The 17,596-nt window shown below is 49.4% G+C and overlaps 1 protein-coding gene across 1 annotated transcript in view; it reads right to left on the reverse strand.

Moving 5' to 3' along the window:
- Window positions 1-1,325: 1,325 nt before the first annotated feature.
- The window catches only part of ADD2 (adducin 2), a 127,076-nt gene continuing 110,805 nt past the window's right edge, over window positions 1,326-17,596 (reverse strand). Inside the window, exons 15-16 of the mRNA XM_055399664.2 lie at window positions 16,521-16,646; window positions 1,326-7,707 (exon numbers count right to left, since the gene is read on the reverse strand). Of these exons, the coding sequence (XP_055255639.2) occupies window positions 7,400-7,707; window positions 16,521-16,646 (434 nt within the window). The 3' untranslated portion in view covers window positions 1,326-7,399. The remainder of the gene's footprint in view (window positions 7,708-16,520; window positions 16,647-17,596) is intronic.

Raw genomic sequence — 17,596 nt, forward strand, 5'->3', positions numbered from 1 at the left:
CTTTTTGATATGCTGTCTAGGTTTGTTAAAGCTTTCCTTCCAAGGAGGAAGTGTGTTTTCATTCCATGGTTGAAGTCACCATCCGCAGTGATTTCAGAGCCCAGGGAAATAAAATCCGTCACTGCTTTCACTCTCTCCCTCTCTACTTGCCATGAAGCGATGGGACCGGATGCCATGATCTTAGTTTTTCGAATGTTGAGCTTTAAGTCGGCGTTTTCTCGTGCCTTTTTCACCCTCATGGTTAGTTCCTCTTCGCTTTCTACCATTCGAGTGGTATCATCTGCATATCTGAGGTGGAGGTTGTTGATATTTGAAGAAAGTCCTCAGTGTTTCGAGCTGGTGGAGGGCACTCTGCCCCCGTGCTTGGATGCCTTTAGTCACCACAGTGGAAACTGAGGAGGAGGAGGAGGCGCTCATGGCTTCGGGCCAGGGGAGAGCCTCAGCTCCTGGGGGAAGCCAGTGGGGACTTGGGGGGCACCTGGATACACAAAGAGGCTGCACTGTGGAAACAGTGGGCCTGGGAGTGGTGGCTGAGTCTGCCTTTGTGGAGGTCTGTTTGCTCAGGACACTGGGTAGTGGGCAGGCGGGAAGAACTTGGTTACCTAGAAGAACTTGGTTTGCATTTGAGCTTCACATATTTACCCATGGCCCAAGACCATTTCCTTATTTCTGAGGCTCTTTCCTCATCTGTGTAATGCGTAATATTAATAGGATCGTGCTCTTAGTTTATGGGGATTAAATGAGGTGCTCTAAGTTGTTTAAACAGAGCCTGACTGATGTGTGTGGACCTTCAACACACACCGGGCCCCCTATTTGAGTAAAGATGAGCTGGAAGGAGCAAAACAGTTCTTCCCTCCTCTTCCTCCTCCCCTGGTATCTCTGTTCCCCTTTCACCCTTCAAGGTAACATCTTAGCTTCCCCCCACCCCCACTGTCCTCTGATTCAGGAACCTCTTTCTGTTCCAGCCTGTGGATTTGTTCCCTGCTTCCCTGTGGGGCCCACCCACAGGTTTGTTTCTGCAACTCCCTCCCATCCAATCCATCTGAATGAACTGTCCTCCACAAAGCCATTCACAAATCCACATGGCCTTCCCCTTCTCAGAAGACTGTAGCATTTTACCACCTCCCTCCCCAGTCAGAACTCAATGATTCGTACATCCAACTTTCCACGCAGGAGGTCTCTGGGATAAAAGTTCCCATGTAGGGAGCACCCCTCTGACTTCTGAGCCCCACGGAGCCGACAGAGAGGGGTCACACGCTGGGAAGCCAAGCATGGTAGATTTACTAGGGTAATATCTGCAGGTGAGAAAACGGCACATACGTACAGAAATCCATGGGCAGAGATATCGCCCGGCACCACAAACACCAAAGCAGCAGGGGCTCAGCAAGTGGCTTTGGAAAGTTCTCTTGAAAATCCAAGGGCAGCTTTGGTGCTCAGAGATTCAAACAGAAAACTGTACAAAACCAACCCATAAATATATATATATATATTATATTATATATGTGTGTGTATATATATAAAATTGCAAAATAAAAGCCCAAGAAACTAGTCAATCTGCACACCAGTGGCTCAAAAAGTGTTAGCGTAAAGGCAAAACCCTTTGTGGGGAGGATGCACAATCTGGGGGCTGGCATTTCAGTTGCAGAAAGAGTATTTACATGGAACCCCTATTTGAAACCTCACAATACCAGGAAAAGCTAAACACAGACCAGGTATGTACAAGGGGAAGACGATTGTCAGACACAGACGTATCACCGAAACCATCCACAGCTTTAGAGAACACTGCACTCCACCAGGGCCCCCACGCCCCACCAGGCCAGCCAGGCTCAGGGCTAGTTCTGCACCCCTTCTCCCCCCACTGGGAGAGGGCTGGGACTCAGCGGTGTAGTGTAGTTGACAGAAGTTTAAAGGTGGAGCAGCCTGTGGAGATCAATCACCCACAAAGCAGGGCTGATAGGCAGGCATGGGGTAGCATTGAAATGTAGGGGTTGGGGTCCCCAAAATATACTCCCATTTTATGAAGGCTTTGAGGGACTTAATGCAGCCCCTGTCCTTGGTCCACTTATCGTCCTCCTTTTGGAGAAGAGAAGATCTGGCCTTTGCATGTCTCAGAATTATACAAGATTCTGGGGAAAAGAGATTAGGGCTTTTCTTGCTGTTCTCCTACCAACCCCCTGAAGGCCTCAAAACATTTTCTTCACACTGCTAAGAGAGAGGGGGTTTACCCATCACTGCTGCTTGGGAACAGTGGGTGAGAAATGTCGGGAGCTGACTATCTGGGGGCAGCCACTGGTACTTCCCCATGCCAGCTAAGCCCAAGTCCCTCCTCTTATCAGTAATGGCGACCACTCCTCCTCTGTCTTCAGGCCCCAATGTCTCATGGTGATGACTCAACTTTGGGGGCAATCTTGAAGGCAAGGGTCACCAAATATCAATTTGGCAAAACTTCATACCACCTAAATACAAACCAACACGAACCACAACTTCTACACTTCTAAGAAAACCCTAACCGAAGATTCTTCCTCATCATTCTTAAAGGAGAAGCCTGTCTATATGAAAATAATGCAAGGTGCGTTCTCAGGTCGAGAGGGACACCCCGCCTGAAACCCTCATGCCGAGTCCTGTGTAAGGTGGCTTCTCACCGGGAGGCTGAAGAGGCACCGGGGTGACAGGCCTCTCCCTGTGCAGTCAGTTCTGATAAAAAGGAGGTCACGTCCACGCTTAGACGGGACGTCTGGAGCTCATCGCTCTGCGTGCGGTGCACATTTCTTCATATTGTGGCGCCAGTGGGCCTGCCCACAGATAAACAACCAACGAGCACATTTCACTAGTCACTTCAGGCCTCTGACTCTAAAGCGGCCCTCTCAGAACGGATGTGGGGCTGTGGTGACGTAACGTCCCTTCAGGTTTTGAACTGTGAGGATCCCTGTCCTTTCTGAGGCGGGGAGAGCACAGGTTCGTCCCCTCTTTCGTTCCTCCTCGGACTCTGAATGTCATCATCTTAGGCTTGGGCTCCTGTGGTAGAGAAGACGTGAAAGGACCTGCTTCCTCTGCGTTCAGAGAGACAACTGCAAAGTACAGCCACCTCGAGGCAGTAACTCTTTTCATTTGTTCAATAGACAAAAACTGCATACGCCTGCCTGGAGCCACAGCATAAAATTTATACTCATGCAAAAGATGGCACAGAGGCTGAGGGTAGGCTATGTGTCTATCCGACCCTCTGCCTACCTCCGTGGAAAAGTCCACCCTTCCCTTCCACCTTCTAGGCTTTCAGAAGTGAACTGTGCTGTTGGGTGAATGGTTCTCTCCAACCCACAGCAACCGGAACAGTGGCCTCATGGCACTTCTCTCCATGTTGGTGGTAGGAGCCCTCTGTAATGACAGCCCCGAGCAACATGCATGACTGTCTCACCCCATTCAGGAGTGACTGACACACTACTGAGCAGGGGGCAGAGGCTGGGCTCCATGGACAATCAGTGGTATAAGGGTGACGCTCCCCAGTGGGATTCTTACTGGACCAGGCTTCTTATCCAGCTCCCTCCCACCAAGTTCTTTAAAAAGAATCCATCTGTCTACAGAAGAACTCCATCTTCTTTACAGGAGTGTTGAGGGAGGTTACTTTTATCTGTATAACCTGGCCAAAGTCGGCCAGTGACTTGGGTCAGGTCTGGAGGCTCTTATGGAGCACAGATCTGGGCTCGTCTCTAGGCAGCACTTTTTGCAGTTTCAGGAAAGTTTGTGCATGCTCTCACACATCACTGCTGGGTACCAGTCCGTGCACAGAGAGCCACTGGCGCCAAGCTTGCATCTCTATAAGCATCTCTCCCTCTGCCCCCTCACTCCCACACCTGCCCATCTTCCCAATAGATAGGCTCAGAATCCGCTCCACTCCCCAGTTCAGCATCCAGACCACAGCTTGTTTGTCTACACTTTCTCATCCTTTTCCATGGTATATCTACATTTTACTGGAAACTATCCTATGGCCTAACAATTCTGAGCTTCCCATATGTACATTTTCTCCAGACAGATAACTGGTCAAAGTATTCAGCCAAACTTTTATTCAGAGACAAAGAACATGTCCCTTCTTCTCACCCTAAGAGCCTGTGGTCTTGCTTGGACCCCACGCCTGCTTCTGTAGCACTCAGAGCACGGCCTCTGAGCCCTACCAGGCATTTCCTACACATGCAAGGGGAGGAAAAAAGGACTGGGGGACTCGACGGCTCTCTCTAGCCTGAGACAAAACAGAACCCGAAACTGCAGTGAGCACTAGCTCTTTGACTATCCCTTCTCCTCACTGGAAAGCTCTCATCAGACACCTTCTCCAGAGCATTTCATGGGAATGAATTCTGCACTGCAAGCTCACTGTTTGCTATAAAGGTGAAGGCAGTGTAAGACAGCTCAACACCCTGTTTCGGGGCTGATGTTCCAGAAAGGCCTCCTCACGGAGCCTCCCATTCCTCCAGCACTGTCCCCTCTCCTCCACTGTTCTCCACTCAGCCACCAAAGGAATTTTTCTAAAATGCAGCCTGCTCTTGATCTACCCTGACCACAGCGCTCAGCAGCTCCAGAGGCCGCACATGAGGAAGTCTAGCTCCCCCACACCTTCTACCAGTTTCTTTACAATCCACCCTGCCCACCTGCGAAGTGAAGCCCACCACCCACCTCACATTGTCCGTCCCAGCAACGCTGAGTCACTCCATGGACGCACCTGCTGCTCCAAACTTCCAGGCCTTTGCACACACACCCTTCAACTATCACCAATGTCCCACTGATCCTCTCGTCCTCCTGGAAAATTTCTCTTTGTTCTGAAAACCTAACTCCACCATCACTCCTTGCAGGAAGGCTTCTCTGGCCTGGAAGGTAGTGAACTGATGCCTCCTGATGCTACCTCGACATCCCTGCCTATTCCGTAACACGCCTCCCAGACTTGGAGACCTCCTCTGGGCAGGGATAGTCCTCAGGCCTGGCCCATGACCCAGGCTCATGCATGGTTTTTGAACACATGAAGAAAGAACAGATGGATGGATATGAGGTGGCCCCGTGGCATAAACTCCGGCAAGGCACGTTCATCTAAATGAGGCCTCCCTGTTGTAAAGAGAATAGAGAGAATTTGTTGAAAGCAGAGAGTCAGGCAAGATTATCTCTGAGCTACAGTCACTCAAACACAGAAAACTGCACCAGGGGCTGTGAATTCCTACCTTGCTCTCACCACCACCTGCCACTAACTACTCTAGTCACAACCACTGTTTTCTTTTAATGTCAGCAGAGTGCCTGCCACTGAGTGGATCCTTAACAAATATCAGGATGAATGGATGGATGTGAAATAGTTTTCTTTAAGAGAAGGCATCAAAGGATTGGCTTTGAAAGGCATTTCCCACATCACAGACTTTTCTGACCTGGGTCGTCCATCACAAGACTTGACTCAGAAGCAAAACAAGGAGAGGAGTCTGGGCAGCAGTTAGGAATCTGCTCTAGGGACACCCAGTATCAGGCTTTTTTTAGTAATGTGTCAGTTTCATTTCTTCGCCCCCATCCTTACCAACTATGGATGGTACTCCTGGCCCCAACCAGAAGGCTCTGGCCTCTCCTTTGTCAGAAGTCCACACTGGCCCAGCCACAGCCCACAGTCACCAGGAACCGACTGTGCATGGATGGGGGAAAGGTGGGTGGCCTCCCACCTTCACTTATGCAGAGGAGAACCAGTTGAAGAAATGAAACAGTCCTGGACTAAAACAACCACTCTTGGGAATTAAAGGTTTCTGATCATCAGAGCTGCTATGTGCAAAGGCTCTGACTCCACAGACCTGGATTCAATCCAGGCTCTGGATCTTTCTAGCCAAGTCACTGGAACAAGTCAATTATCTTTTGGGGGGCTCAGTTTTCACACCCATAAAATGGGAATAATCTGACCCACATCACAGTACTGTCTCAAGAGTTAAAGGATATAGTGTATGTGAAGCCTGCATAGTGTGTGTGTATGTGTGTGAGTGTGTGTGTGTGTGTGTGTGTGTGTGTGTAGTAAATGCTCAAAAGCGGAAAACTATGATTAAGAACTTTCAAAAATACTTTGACAATATTCAGGACAGAAAGGGAAAATATTCTTTGAAGACACTGTGCTTAAAAGAGAATGGATTGTCTATTTTTTAGGAGCCAACAATGCTCATAGAGCAATGTCCCACAGAAAGGTATGAAAAGATAGTGATGGCATTTAAAAAATAGCTGTGGCTCTTACAGGTCCTAGGATGGATGGACAGATAGTAACAAGGCCAGGGACACCCAAGCCTTTCTCTGAAAGCTGATCCAAGAGGATTAATCCTGAAGGGCTCACCTCATTCTCCTCTGCTGGACCCATAACCCAGAGGAGCCAAGGTCAAGGGGCCAAGAGTAAGATGCCAGTTCCAAGCTATGAGCCAGGGTTTCTAGGTTTGAGGGAAACTCAGGGGACCCCTATTGCTGGACCAAAGGCAAACCAGACAAGCAGTGTTGCTCAAGTGTCAGGAATGCTGGAAAGGCGTCACATATCCACACTGTCCTGATCGTCCTTGTACACCCCAAAGCTAACAGAGGTTCAAAATTTCCCCAAATTTCAGCCCTGAGCATGAGACGAGTTTTTTCCTAAGCTAAATTTGGTTTTAGTTTTCAAGCGCCTGAGATGCACAATTCAAATGTGTTAAGTCCCTGGCTTCTTATATTGATCAAACCATCCCCTGCTTTGTGGTTGACCTGGCTGCCCTCATGCCTGCCCACTCTTACAACTGTTCCGGCCATCATTCCAGAGGTTCCATGAAGAAAGCTCAGGGTTAGTGGTTGGGGAAGCACAAGCTAAGCCATCAGCCCTTAGGAACAGGGATTAACTTCTTGAGGAGGGGACAGGTCCATTTGTCTGGGTACTGTGAGCAGCAGGGCCATTACCCTACAGGAAAGAGAAGAGAGATTTCTAAATATAGTGATAGCTCCATCAGCAAGAGACTGGGTTCCCACAAGGACATGGACCTTGCGCAGGGAAGCCTCAGCCTGTCTGAATGGGGCCTGGTTGGTGAGAGCTGGCGGCCGGCTTTGGCCCCTTGCCCTGGGCTCAGATCAGGGGCAGCATCCTTGTGAGGGTGGCCCACAACTAGGCAGTGTTGTGTCTGGAAGGAGCACAGGACCGCAAGCCAGGAGACGTGAATTCCAGTGCAAGCTCTGCCTTGAACTAGCTGAGTGACCTTGGGAAAGTCACCTGATTCCTGTGGGGCAGAGGGACAATGAGGGGCTGGGGGGGACAATCTCTAAGTTTCCCGTCGGAGTGTGATCCAGGGCCTGCTCGATCCCTCCTCGGCCCACGCTTCCAGGGTCAGAGATGGGAGAAGGCGGGGCAGGGGTAGGGGAAACACAAATGGGAGCCCCAGGGGACTGCGAATCAGGACTCCACTTTCTCCTTCTTTTTGCTCTTCTTCAGGAAGGATGGGGTGCGGAATTTCTTCTTCTTCTTTGAGGGAGACTTGGAAGGCGAGCCCTCTGGGGACATGGGGCCGCTGGTGACAGACTCGGTTTTGTCCTTGGAGGTATCGACGTCCGTGTCAGCACTGGTGGTCATCTGGCTGAGGCCTTTGCTGAGGGCGTCCTCCACCGTCTGCTCATCCTCTCGCCCGTTGACGACCACTCCTTCTGGCTGTGTCACATCTGGCTCTGCAGTGGCTTTGCTTGTTTCCGTCAGCTTAGCCTCTTCTAGAAAAAGATCCAAACACATGACCCATTAGATTTCATTCAGACAAGAGCTTCTGTCTGGGGCTAACAGAACCATTTCCAGGCAGTTCTGTACGGGAAATCCAGAGCCATGGGAGTGGCAGGCTGACGTTGTCAGGGGAGGGCTCTCTCCCAGACAGTAGAGAACAGGCCCTTGGCGGGCTAGGGACTCTGGACTCTTGTCTACAAATGTAAATGGGTCAGGATATCCAAATGTGGCAGCAACCCAGCAAGGGCCCAGGTGGGGGCTTTCCTTGGTATGGACAGAATGAGGAGACAGACACGGGCAACAGAGAGGCTGGGCAGCTCAGGGAGGTGTCTAAGAACTGTCACTGGTTCAGTTTCACCAGTGAAAATACGAAAGTGACATGTTTTCACACCCATTTCATTTCCCACACCAGTGAGGAACTTTAAAAAATGGAGAATATCTTCCCAGTAGGCAAAGCAGGGCAGGCAGAGCGAGGATGGGATTCCCTGAGTGGCCAGACCCTACAGACTGCCACCCATTCAAGGCCATAAACAGAACCCTCCAACCGCCCCTTCTCCTTCCCACACTCACCCCACCCTGCTTCCCACTCAAGTTCTGAAATGCATGGACGGAGAGGGAGGAAGGGAAATTCTGTAACTATAGACTTGGAAAAGTAGAAGGGAATGTGAAGATCATCTCGCTCCTCCCTGTTTTACCGATGGGAAAATTGAGTAAAGTAGTAAAAGGGGACAGACTTCAGCCTCCTGCTGTCCCAGCTTAGTGCTCTTTATACTGTGTGAAACCGAGACGTGTGAGTGTATCTGTGTGTGAGTGCACACGTGTGTCTGTGTGCACAAGTGCACATATGACTGTGACTGGATGTTAATGTGCATGTGTGTGAGTGTGCACTTCTGTGAGTGTGCAAGTGTGTGTGCATTATGCATGTGTGCACGTGTCTGTATGTGAGTGCACATGAGTGCTTGTGTGTGCGTGAGTGTGCATGTGTGAAATGTGCATATATTGCATATGAGTATACACGTGTGAGTATGCACAAATGACTGAACACGTGTATCTGTGTGTGTGCACAGGCATGTGTGCGAGTGCACACCTGTGTGTGTGTGCATGAGTGCACATTTGTGACTGTGACTGGGTGTTCGTATGCACATGTGTGAGTCTGCACTTCTGTGAGTGTGCAAGTGTGTGTGCATGAGAGTGCGCATGTGTGTGCATGTGTGCACATGTGTGTGAGTGCACGTGTGTGTGCGCATGTATATGTGTGAAAGTGCATGTGTGTGCATGTGTGTGAGTATGCACATATGCATGAGCATGTGTACCTAAGTGTGTGTGCGCACGTGTGTGTGTGTGAGTATGCACAGGGTGTGCATGTGTTCGTGCATGTGTGGTTGCACACAAGTGTGAGTGTGCATGTGTTGAACACACATGTGCACACGTTCCTGTGTACGGGTGTATGTGTGACTGTGCGTGTGAGTGAGCGTGTGTGTAAGTGGGAGGGGTAGCCAGGGAAGATGGGGCTGGTCATTTACAGAGTGGGACGAAACAGACTTCTTGGGAAAGGGATAGGGTTCTTGACAGAGTCAAGACTGAAGAAATATCTGGTTACACGGAAGAGTGGGTAAATTTGGGAACAGTCAGAATGGGCTAGTTTAACTCTCTGGGCAAACCAAAGTCTTCTCCAACGACTCCTGAGGACTGTCCTCTCTTAGTACTGAGGGCCTTGCCCTGGCTCCCATCTTCCTACTGTCTGGCCCGCATCCTGCCATCATCCACCTACCAAGCCTTCTAAAGCCCTGACTCCTATGGCCCTCATGGTCTGCTCTCCCACCAGGTATTGCCATGGTCATCACTGGCCATTCTCTTGAACACAGGAAAGCAGTCCAGACACAACCTTCCCCTGACCACTCTCCTCTCCTCTCCTCACCTGCTTTTGGCTTCATCAGCCCTCTGTCCCTGGACCCCTCTCTCACAGCCCGTTCGCCTCTGCCTGGACTGCCCTTCTCTATCTTTTCCATGTCCCCAAACTTCACCCACACAATGAATTAGCTTGAGTCTCACCCTCCTCTTAAACTCTTTCCTGATCCCATCCCTGCTTCCAGGTGCAATGTGTCACTCCTTTTGGCCCCTACTATACAAATTTCCATCACAGAAACTATACAACAATCATTTCTTCTTAATGTCTATCCCCTCCCTCAAAACTGAAATAAATTAGACAAGACTGTGTTTAATTATCTGTGTAACTAGCTCATAGGAGGTACTCAAAAAGTGACTGTGGGATCCATCAGTGGTTGAATGCATCTGCAAACAAATGAACACATGAGTGGTTTTATTCCAACCACGCCAACACCACACATTATCATCGTTCTTACTTGTCACAGCCTGAGCCTGCGTGCTGGCCTTCACCTCCTGCCCCTCCTCCTCTGTCCCCACTCTCAGTCTCCTGGACTTCTGTTCCTTTCATGGCCCCTCACGGAGGTGACCCATGAGGTCGTGTTTCTCAAGTCTCCCCCTCTCAGATGACTTTGTTCCCTGCTTTCTAGCTCCATGAACACAACTGTGGATTAGAGGGCTCCCCGTTTCTGTCCACGTGCCTCTTCCTGCCCTGGTGGTAACAGGAATCCTCACTCCAACAGCACCGTTCACCCATGCCCACCCCAGCAGCCTCATCCACAGTCGCAGCCTCTGCTGTGTCTTGCTTTAGAAGCACACACCCAGGTTCTTCTTCCCCATCCAGAAAATAAGACCATGCTGAGTATACTGCCAGCATCTCTCATGCTGGCAGTATACAGAGCTTTCTCATGACGAATTGCTCGGGGAGCAGCAGAAACACAAAGTGGAGCCGGGAGGCAATAGGCCTTGGAGAAGTCAGGTTCCAAATTAAGGTCATCACTCACTCCCTCAACTGGAGGAAACCAAAAACACTGAAGGGTGTGGCAGGCCAAGAGAAGGGGAAGCAGCACCGGGCTCTAGAAATACTTATTGGGCCCCAGTAAGAAAAGCGTCAAGGACCAGCTCTGAGGGTCCAGATCCCTCCTCTGCTAAAAGCCCAAAACAGGTAAGATCAGAACTTGATGGGTCTTCAGCTATTTGAAGGCCAGGCTGGGAAGAGACCCAGCAACTAGAAGCAGATGGAAACTCACCTTCTCACATCCCCTAAGGAGAATCACTGGCTTTCTCTCCTAGATGGGGCACTTGGAGCTCTGGGAATAGGAGACAGATGTGGGAGTGGGTGGAATGAAGAAGAGGCTGGAAAGTGGGGGTGTCTATCCAAGGATGGTGGTCAGGGAGCAGGAGGAAGAGGAAAAGGAGTAGAGAGAGTACCCTTTCTCTTTCAGAGAAAGACTGGGCTTGGCAGTCAGGGACAATATCTACACCCTCAGGGGTTGGAAAGAGCTGAAAGGCTTGCAGAGGCTGGAGAAGGAAGCGAGGTGCTTTGGGAGGGAGATGCCAAGTTTGTTTGGGTACTTACCTCTCAGAGTGGATTTCTCACTTTCCCTCAGCATCCAAACACTTGTCTCTCAGTCCTCCAGTGTCCCCTCCCAGAAATGCCCACGCCCTGGAAAGCTCACTCTACTCTTGTCTGCCAGTCCAAGCGTGTATCTCCCCGCGGTCTGGTTCAAGTCTCCCTTGACATTTGACAATGACCTTGCCCATTTCTAAACCTACTACCAATATATTAATTTTACACGTGAGTGTGGCCCCCTCCCATACTGAGTGTAGGATGGCCCTGTGACTTGGAGGAAGCAATAGAATGCAGAGGAAGTGCCACTCGAGGAAATGCCATCAAAGGAAGTGCCACTAACCAGCCTTAGGCTAAAGAATTAAGAAGGCCTAGCAGCTTCTGCTAGCTTCTGTTTGGGGAGCCCTGAGGCACCATGAATGAAGTCCAACAGCCTCGATGGGAACATAGACGGAGAGGCCACATGAAGAGTACATCACACGGAGAGAGACAGGGACAGACAAAGAGGCCCAGCCATTCCACCGGCCCCGCTGAGCCCAGCCTTCCAGCCACTCCTGCCAAGGCACCTGACATGTGAGTGCATTATCTTGGAAATTCTAGTTCTGTCAGGCACCCGGATGACTGCAGCTCCAGCTGACACCAGTGGAGCAGAAAAACCATCCCGAAACTGGTTCTCATTAAGTGCTATGATTTAATAATTATCTACTGCTACATAACAAACCACCCCAAAACTTAGTGACTTAAAACAGCAAGCAGTATAGTATCTCTCACAACCCTGGGAACACAGTACACAGTGAGCACTCATTTATGAAAACACAGTACAGGATCCTTTTATATTGAGGAGCTCCTTTTATCCTGATAACGATGCTGTGAATTAGGAAAGGCAAGGATTCATGTTAGTTCCCCCATTCTTTAGTGTTTTTAAGCAACTTATTTGAGACGGCTAAATTAGTCAGTGACAGGGCTGATGTTCTAATGTCAAATGCAGGGCTATTTCTTTTCGGGGATAGCCAGTGCTCCTGGGGGGATGGAGTTGGCAGGGGCAGGGGCAGGGACAGTCAGGAGCTGGTCAAAGAGAAGGTGATGACAGAGATGGCAGAGGTGAGGGAGGAGGACTTGAAAGCCTCTTTCAGAGAGGCTGGGTGGTAAGAGTCAAGGAGACAGAGGAAGAGTGACGGTGGGGCGATTTAGCACAAGAGGATTTGAGATTATGGTGACAGATGGAGAAAAAGCCATTCCTGACCCAATAGGTGAGCTACACGTGAAAGTGCAGATGCTGCTTGGAGTGTTAGCCCTGCCACCCTGAGGAGCTGGGCAAGCCATCAGGCAGCATGGCCAAGCCACCCAGCTCCACCTCACAGCAGTCACCCTAGACAGCTCCAACTGGGCCTCATCACATGAGGCCGGCTCCAAAGAGGTCCACATTCCCCAACTCTGTCTATTTCAGGAAGTCGCTTTTCTAACAACTCAGCTGGGGTGTGCCTCTCGATGAACACATTTGGGTCAGAGAAAAGCAGGAATTCAGCCAGTGGGAAAGCAGTGGTCCCACCCCTTACATCCTCCTCCTCCTATCCTCTGTCCCAGTGGACAGCAAAGACTGCTCGAAGGAGCTCCCAAGAGCTGAAATGGAAGCCTCCTCTCAGTGGCATCACCTTCCTGCAGTTGGCTGCAGGGATGCTGCAAACAGCATTCGGGCTGGATCCTTTTTGCATCCAGATCAGTCAGTTGTGCCCCAAAGTCATTCAGGCTCTGGCCTCCAGCCCTAGAAGACATCATGGGCTCCTTAGATGGGCCCATGCATTAGGAATGGGCTGCAGATGTGCTCCCGAGGCCACAGAACTGCCAGAGGGGAGCGCCCAGCAGCTGGTCCCACAGTTCATTCACTGTGGGGGCTTGTTGCTTGTGGGTGGTGTGCCCTGTGTGAATTTGAGAGTGTTTGTGCATGAGTGCATCTATCTTAGAGGAAGCCTAGTCCATGCACAGCACATGTGGAATTGGTCATGGCATTGACAGTCAGGAAACCTCCCAAAGGCAAGGTTGTGAACTGCAAATTAAAAATTGAGGAGAAACCTATTTCCTCTGAAATACTCCTCCCTCCCCACATTGCGAGTGTTGGAGTAAGTTAGTAAACAGCACCTCTATACTTCTGACAGAGACAGGTATCCAGAATCAGAGGAAACTCCTTTGATGAAGGCACAAATGGGAAGAGAAAGGAAACCATTGTGCAGACAGGCCGACAACACCATGATGAGACAGAGTGAACAGTCACGGGACATACACTCAGCTCTGGCCTCAAGCAGATGGGTTTCCTCTGGCAGCACTAGGCCTGTGGTCAAGGCAGCATCTCACTTACAGAAGGAGCTCAGGATTGCAGTATGCAAGCAGCATCCACATATCTGGTCATTCTACCCAGGAAGGGGAAGGTTCCATCAGGCCACCCAGCTGGTACCGTCTGCATGGGGTCTAGCCCTCTCTGGTGAGGGCCCCAGGGGACCCAGGGGAGGAGCATTCACTCCCCACAGTGATTCCAGAAGCTCATTAAAGACACTTTCATGATCAGGGAGGTGTGGACGATATTATTCAGTTCAGTTCAGTTGCTCAGCTGTGTCTGACTCTTTGTGACCCCATGAACCGCAGCATGCCAGGCCTCCCTGTCCATCACCAACTCCCAGAGTTCACCCAAACCTATGTCCATTGAATCAGTGATGTCATCCAACCATCTCATCCTCTGTCATCCCCTTATCCCCCCGCCTTCAATCTTTCCCAGCATCAGGGTCTTTTCAAATGAGTCAGCTCTTCCCATCAGGTGGCCAAAGTATTGGAGTTTCAGCTTCAGCATCAGTCCTTCCAATGAATATTCAGGACTGATTTCCTTCAGGATGGATCTCCTTGTAGTCCAAGGGACTCTCAAGAGTCTTCTCCAACACCACGGTTCAAAAGCATCAATTCTTCTGTGCTCAGCTTTCTTTATAGCCCAACTCTTACATCTATACATGACCACGGGAAAAACCATAGCCTTGACTAGACGGACCTTTGTTGACAAAGTAATGTCTCTGCTTTTCAATATGCTGTCTAGGTTGGTCATAACTTTCCTTCCAAAGAGTAAGCATCTTTTAATTTCATGGCTGCAGTCACCATCTGCAGTGATTTTGGAGCCCAGAAAAATAAAGTCAGCCAGTTTCCCTATCTATTTCCCACGAAGTGATGGGACCAGATGCCACGATCTTAGTTTTCTGAATGTTGAGCTTTAAGCCAACTTTTCACTCTCCTCTTTCACTTTCATCAAGAGGCTCTTTACTTCTTATTCACTGTCTGCCACAAGGGTGGTGTCATCTGCATATCTGAGGTTATTGATATTTCTCCCGGCAATCTTGATTCCTGCCTGTGCTTCCTCCAGCCCAGCGTTTCTCATGATGTACTCTGCATATAAGTTAAATAAGCAGGGTGACAATATACAGCCTTGACGTACTCCTTTCCCGATTTGGAACCAGTCTATTGTTCCATGTCCAGTTCTAACTGTTGCTTCCTGACCTGCATACAGGTTTCTCAAGAGGCAGGTCAGGTGGTCTGGTAGTCCCATCTCTTTCAGCATTTTCCACAGTTTATCGTGATCCACACAGTCAAAGGCTTTGGCATAGTCAATAAAGCAGAAGTAGGTATTTTTCTGGAACTCTCTTGCTTTTTCGATGATTCAGAGGATGTTGGCAATTTGATCTCTGGATCCTCTGCCTTTTCTAAAACCAGCTTGAACATCTGGAAGTTCACAGTTCACGTATTGCTGAAGCCTGGCTTGGAGAATTTTGAGCATGACTTTACTAGTGTGTGAGATGAGTGCAATTGGGCGATAGTTTGAGCATTCTTTGTCACGGTCTTTCTTTGGGATTGGAATGCAGACTGACCTTTTCCAGTCCTGTGGCCACTGCTGCGTTCTCCAAATTTCCTGGCATATTGAGTGTAGCACTTTCAAAGCATCATCTTTCAGGATTTGAAATAGCTCAACTGGAATTCCATCACCTCTACTAGCTTTGTTCGTAGTGATGCTTCCTAAGGCCCACTTGACTTCACATTCCAAGATGTCTGGCTCTAGGTCAGTGATCACGCCATCGTGATTATCTTGGTCGTGAAGACCTTTTTTGTACAGTTCTTCTGTGTATTGTTTCCACCTCTTCTTAATATCTTCTGCTTCTGTTAGGTCCCTACGATTTCTGTCCTTTATTGAGCCCATCTTTCCATGAAATGTTCCCTTGGTATCTCTCATTTTCTTGAAGAGATCTCTAGTCTTTCCCATTCTATTGTTTTCTTCTATTTCTTTGCATTGATCACTGAGGAAGGCTTTCTTATCTCTCCTTTCTGTTCTTTGGAACTCTGCATTCAAATGGGTATATGTTTCCTTTTCTCCTTTGGGTTTTTAGGGTTAGGGTTAGGATAATATTATTATCTACCAAAGCTATATTATTAACCATAACCACAATTGGATCTTATATTTAAATCATACTTTTATTCTTTCCAAGTATGTTTTCAACTATGCCTTCCCTTATATATAAAAGAAACTTAAAAAGGGAAAATAGCAATATTAGTAGCCCCATTTGACAGACAAGTAAACTGAGGCATGGAGACTGATCTTGTAAAATCAGCAGTTGAGTTCTTATTAGTTACCAGTTGAGTTGGGCCTAGAGCTCTGTTCTATAAAGTAGTATCTAATGACATGGTTTTCAACCTGGGCTATGTATTAGACTCACCTGGAGAGAGATCTTAACACTTTAGGCTGCACTCCTCTGCCCCCACTCCTAGACCGCTGAACTCGGAATCACTGGGGTAGGACCCTGGCAGGTGTCAGGAACTGTAAAGCTCCCCAGGTGATTCCAATGCGCAGTCAAGGTTGACAGGGACATCATCAGCCTTACCTGGGAGCTTGCTGGACATGCAGGGCCTCAGGTTCCACCCCAGACTTGCTGCATCTTAATTTTAACATTTTAATCTTCACTTCAACCAGATGCCTAGGTGATCCCTGTGCATAGTAGAGTCTAAGCACTGGGCTGCTGCATCTAGAAGGGCCCACCAGCCAGTCTGGCCTGAATTGGAGACGAAGAGGCTAAGGGCCAATCATTAACGTACTCAGCGTTGCTTAGACCAGGCTATACCCGTAAGGTGTATTGTCACGGCTTATGAATGGAACAAGCTTAAAACTGGCAACCTCTATTCCCTAGAAACAGCAGAGGGGAAGGAGTTTCTGGTACGAGGGTGGCGTATGTCAAAACGCGGGGGCGCTGCAATGCACAACTCCATGCAGACCCCTTTCTTGGTCTGTGGAGGTGCCTCCTCCCTGCCAGCAAGTGCTTCAGCTCAACTCACCATCCACAGGTTTGGAGGGAGAGCCCACAGGGCTCTTTGGCTCGGACTTGGCTGGGCTCTGAGCTGGAGAAGCAGGTGCAGACTTCACAGGGGAGCCCGGTTCCTCTGGGGCAGGCTCCTTCTCTCCTGAAAACACAGAAAACCAACTCAGGACAGAGGTCAGGCAGAGGAGAGATGGGCAGACAGAGTGCTTTAAGGCCATGCTTTCTTCTACCTGGTCCTTATTTCTCCAAACTGGAATTAGCTGCTTCCCCATCCCCCTCACCCCTACACACACTTTTTCAAATGTCTGCTACACTCTGGGCGAGGCAAATGGGAGGAGTCAGAGTCCAGTTCTGTTTCCTCCATCAAATCACATCCTCGGATAGATTATATTACCCCTGATGTGGATGCAAGACTGCAAGGGAATTCCCGCCCACCATTTATATGCAGCTCATATACTATTTCGGAGAAGGCAATAGCAAGCCACTCCAGTACTCTTGCCTAGAAAATCCCATGGATGGAGGAGCCTGGTGGGCTGCATTCCGTGGGGTTGCTAAGGGTCGGACACGACTGAGAGACTTCACTTTCACTTTTCACTTTCACACATTGGAGAAGGAAATGCAAATCCACTCCAGTGTTCTTGCCTGGAGAATCCCAGGGACGGGGGAGCCTGGTGGGCTGCCGTTTATGGGGTCACACAGAGTCGGACACGACTGAAGTGACTTAGCAGCAGCAGCAGCAGCATATATTATTTATGTTAATTTACATGTTCAGTCCAAACAATCTCTAGAGACAAAAAGCACTGTATTTTTCTATCTACTTCTTCGACTGGCACGTGAGAACTCCAAGCAAGCTGGCAAGGGTTCTTCTAGTGCCTTTGTGCCCAGGAAGATGGCTGACTTTGGTGGGGAAGAGGGACGTGGAAGAAGGTCCTTCCCTGAGGGAATAAAAGCCTTTGATACCATGCAGGGGCCTGTGGGACTCCTGAGCACAAGGCCTCTCTGTCCCCCATTTCTTTGATCATAGGAAGCTGCCTTCGTTCAACCTCCATGACCTTCCCTGAGTTCCAATGGGGAGATTCAAGCTGTTGTTAA

The sequence above is a fragment of the Moschus berezovskii genome, chromosome 11 (assembly GCF_049115385.1).
Source record: "Moschus berezovskii isolate FMDL1 chromosome 11, NW_MosBer_1.0, whole genome shotgun sequence".
NCBI classification, from domain to species: domain Eukaryota; kingdom Metazoa; phylum Chordata; class Mammalia; order Artiodactyla; family Moschidae; genus Moschus; species Moschus berezovskii.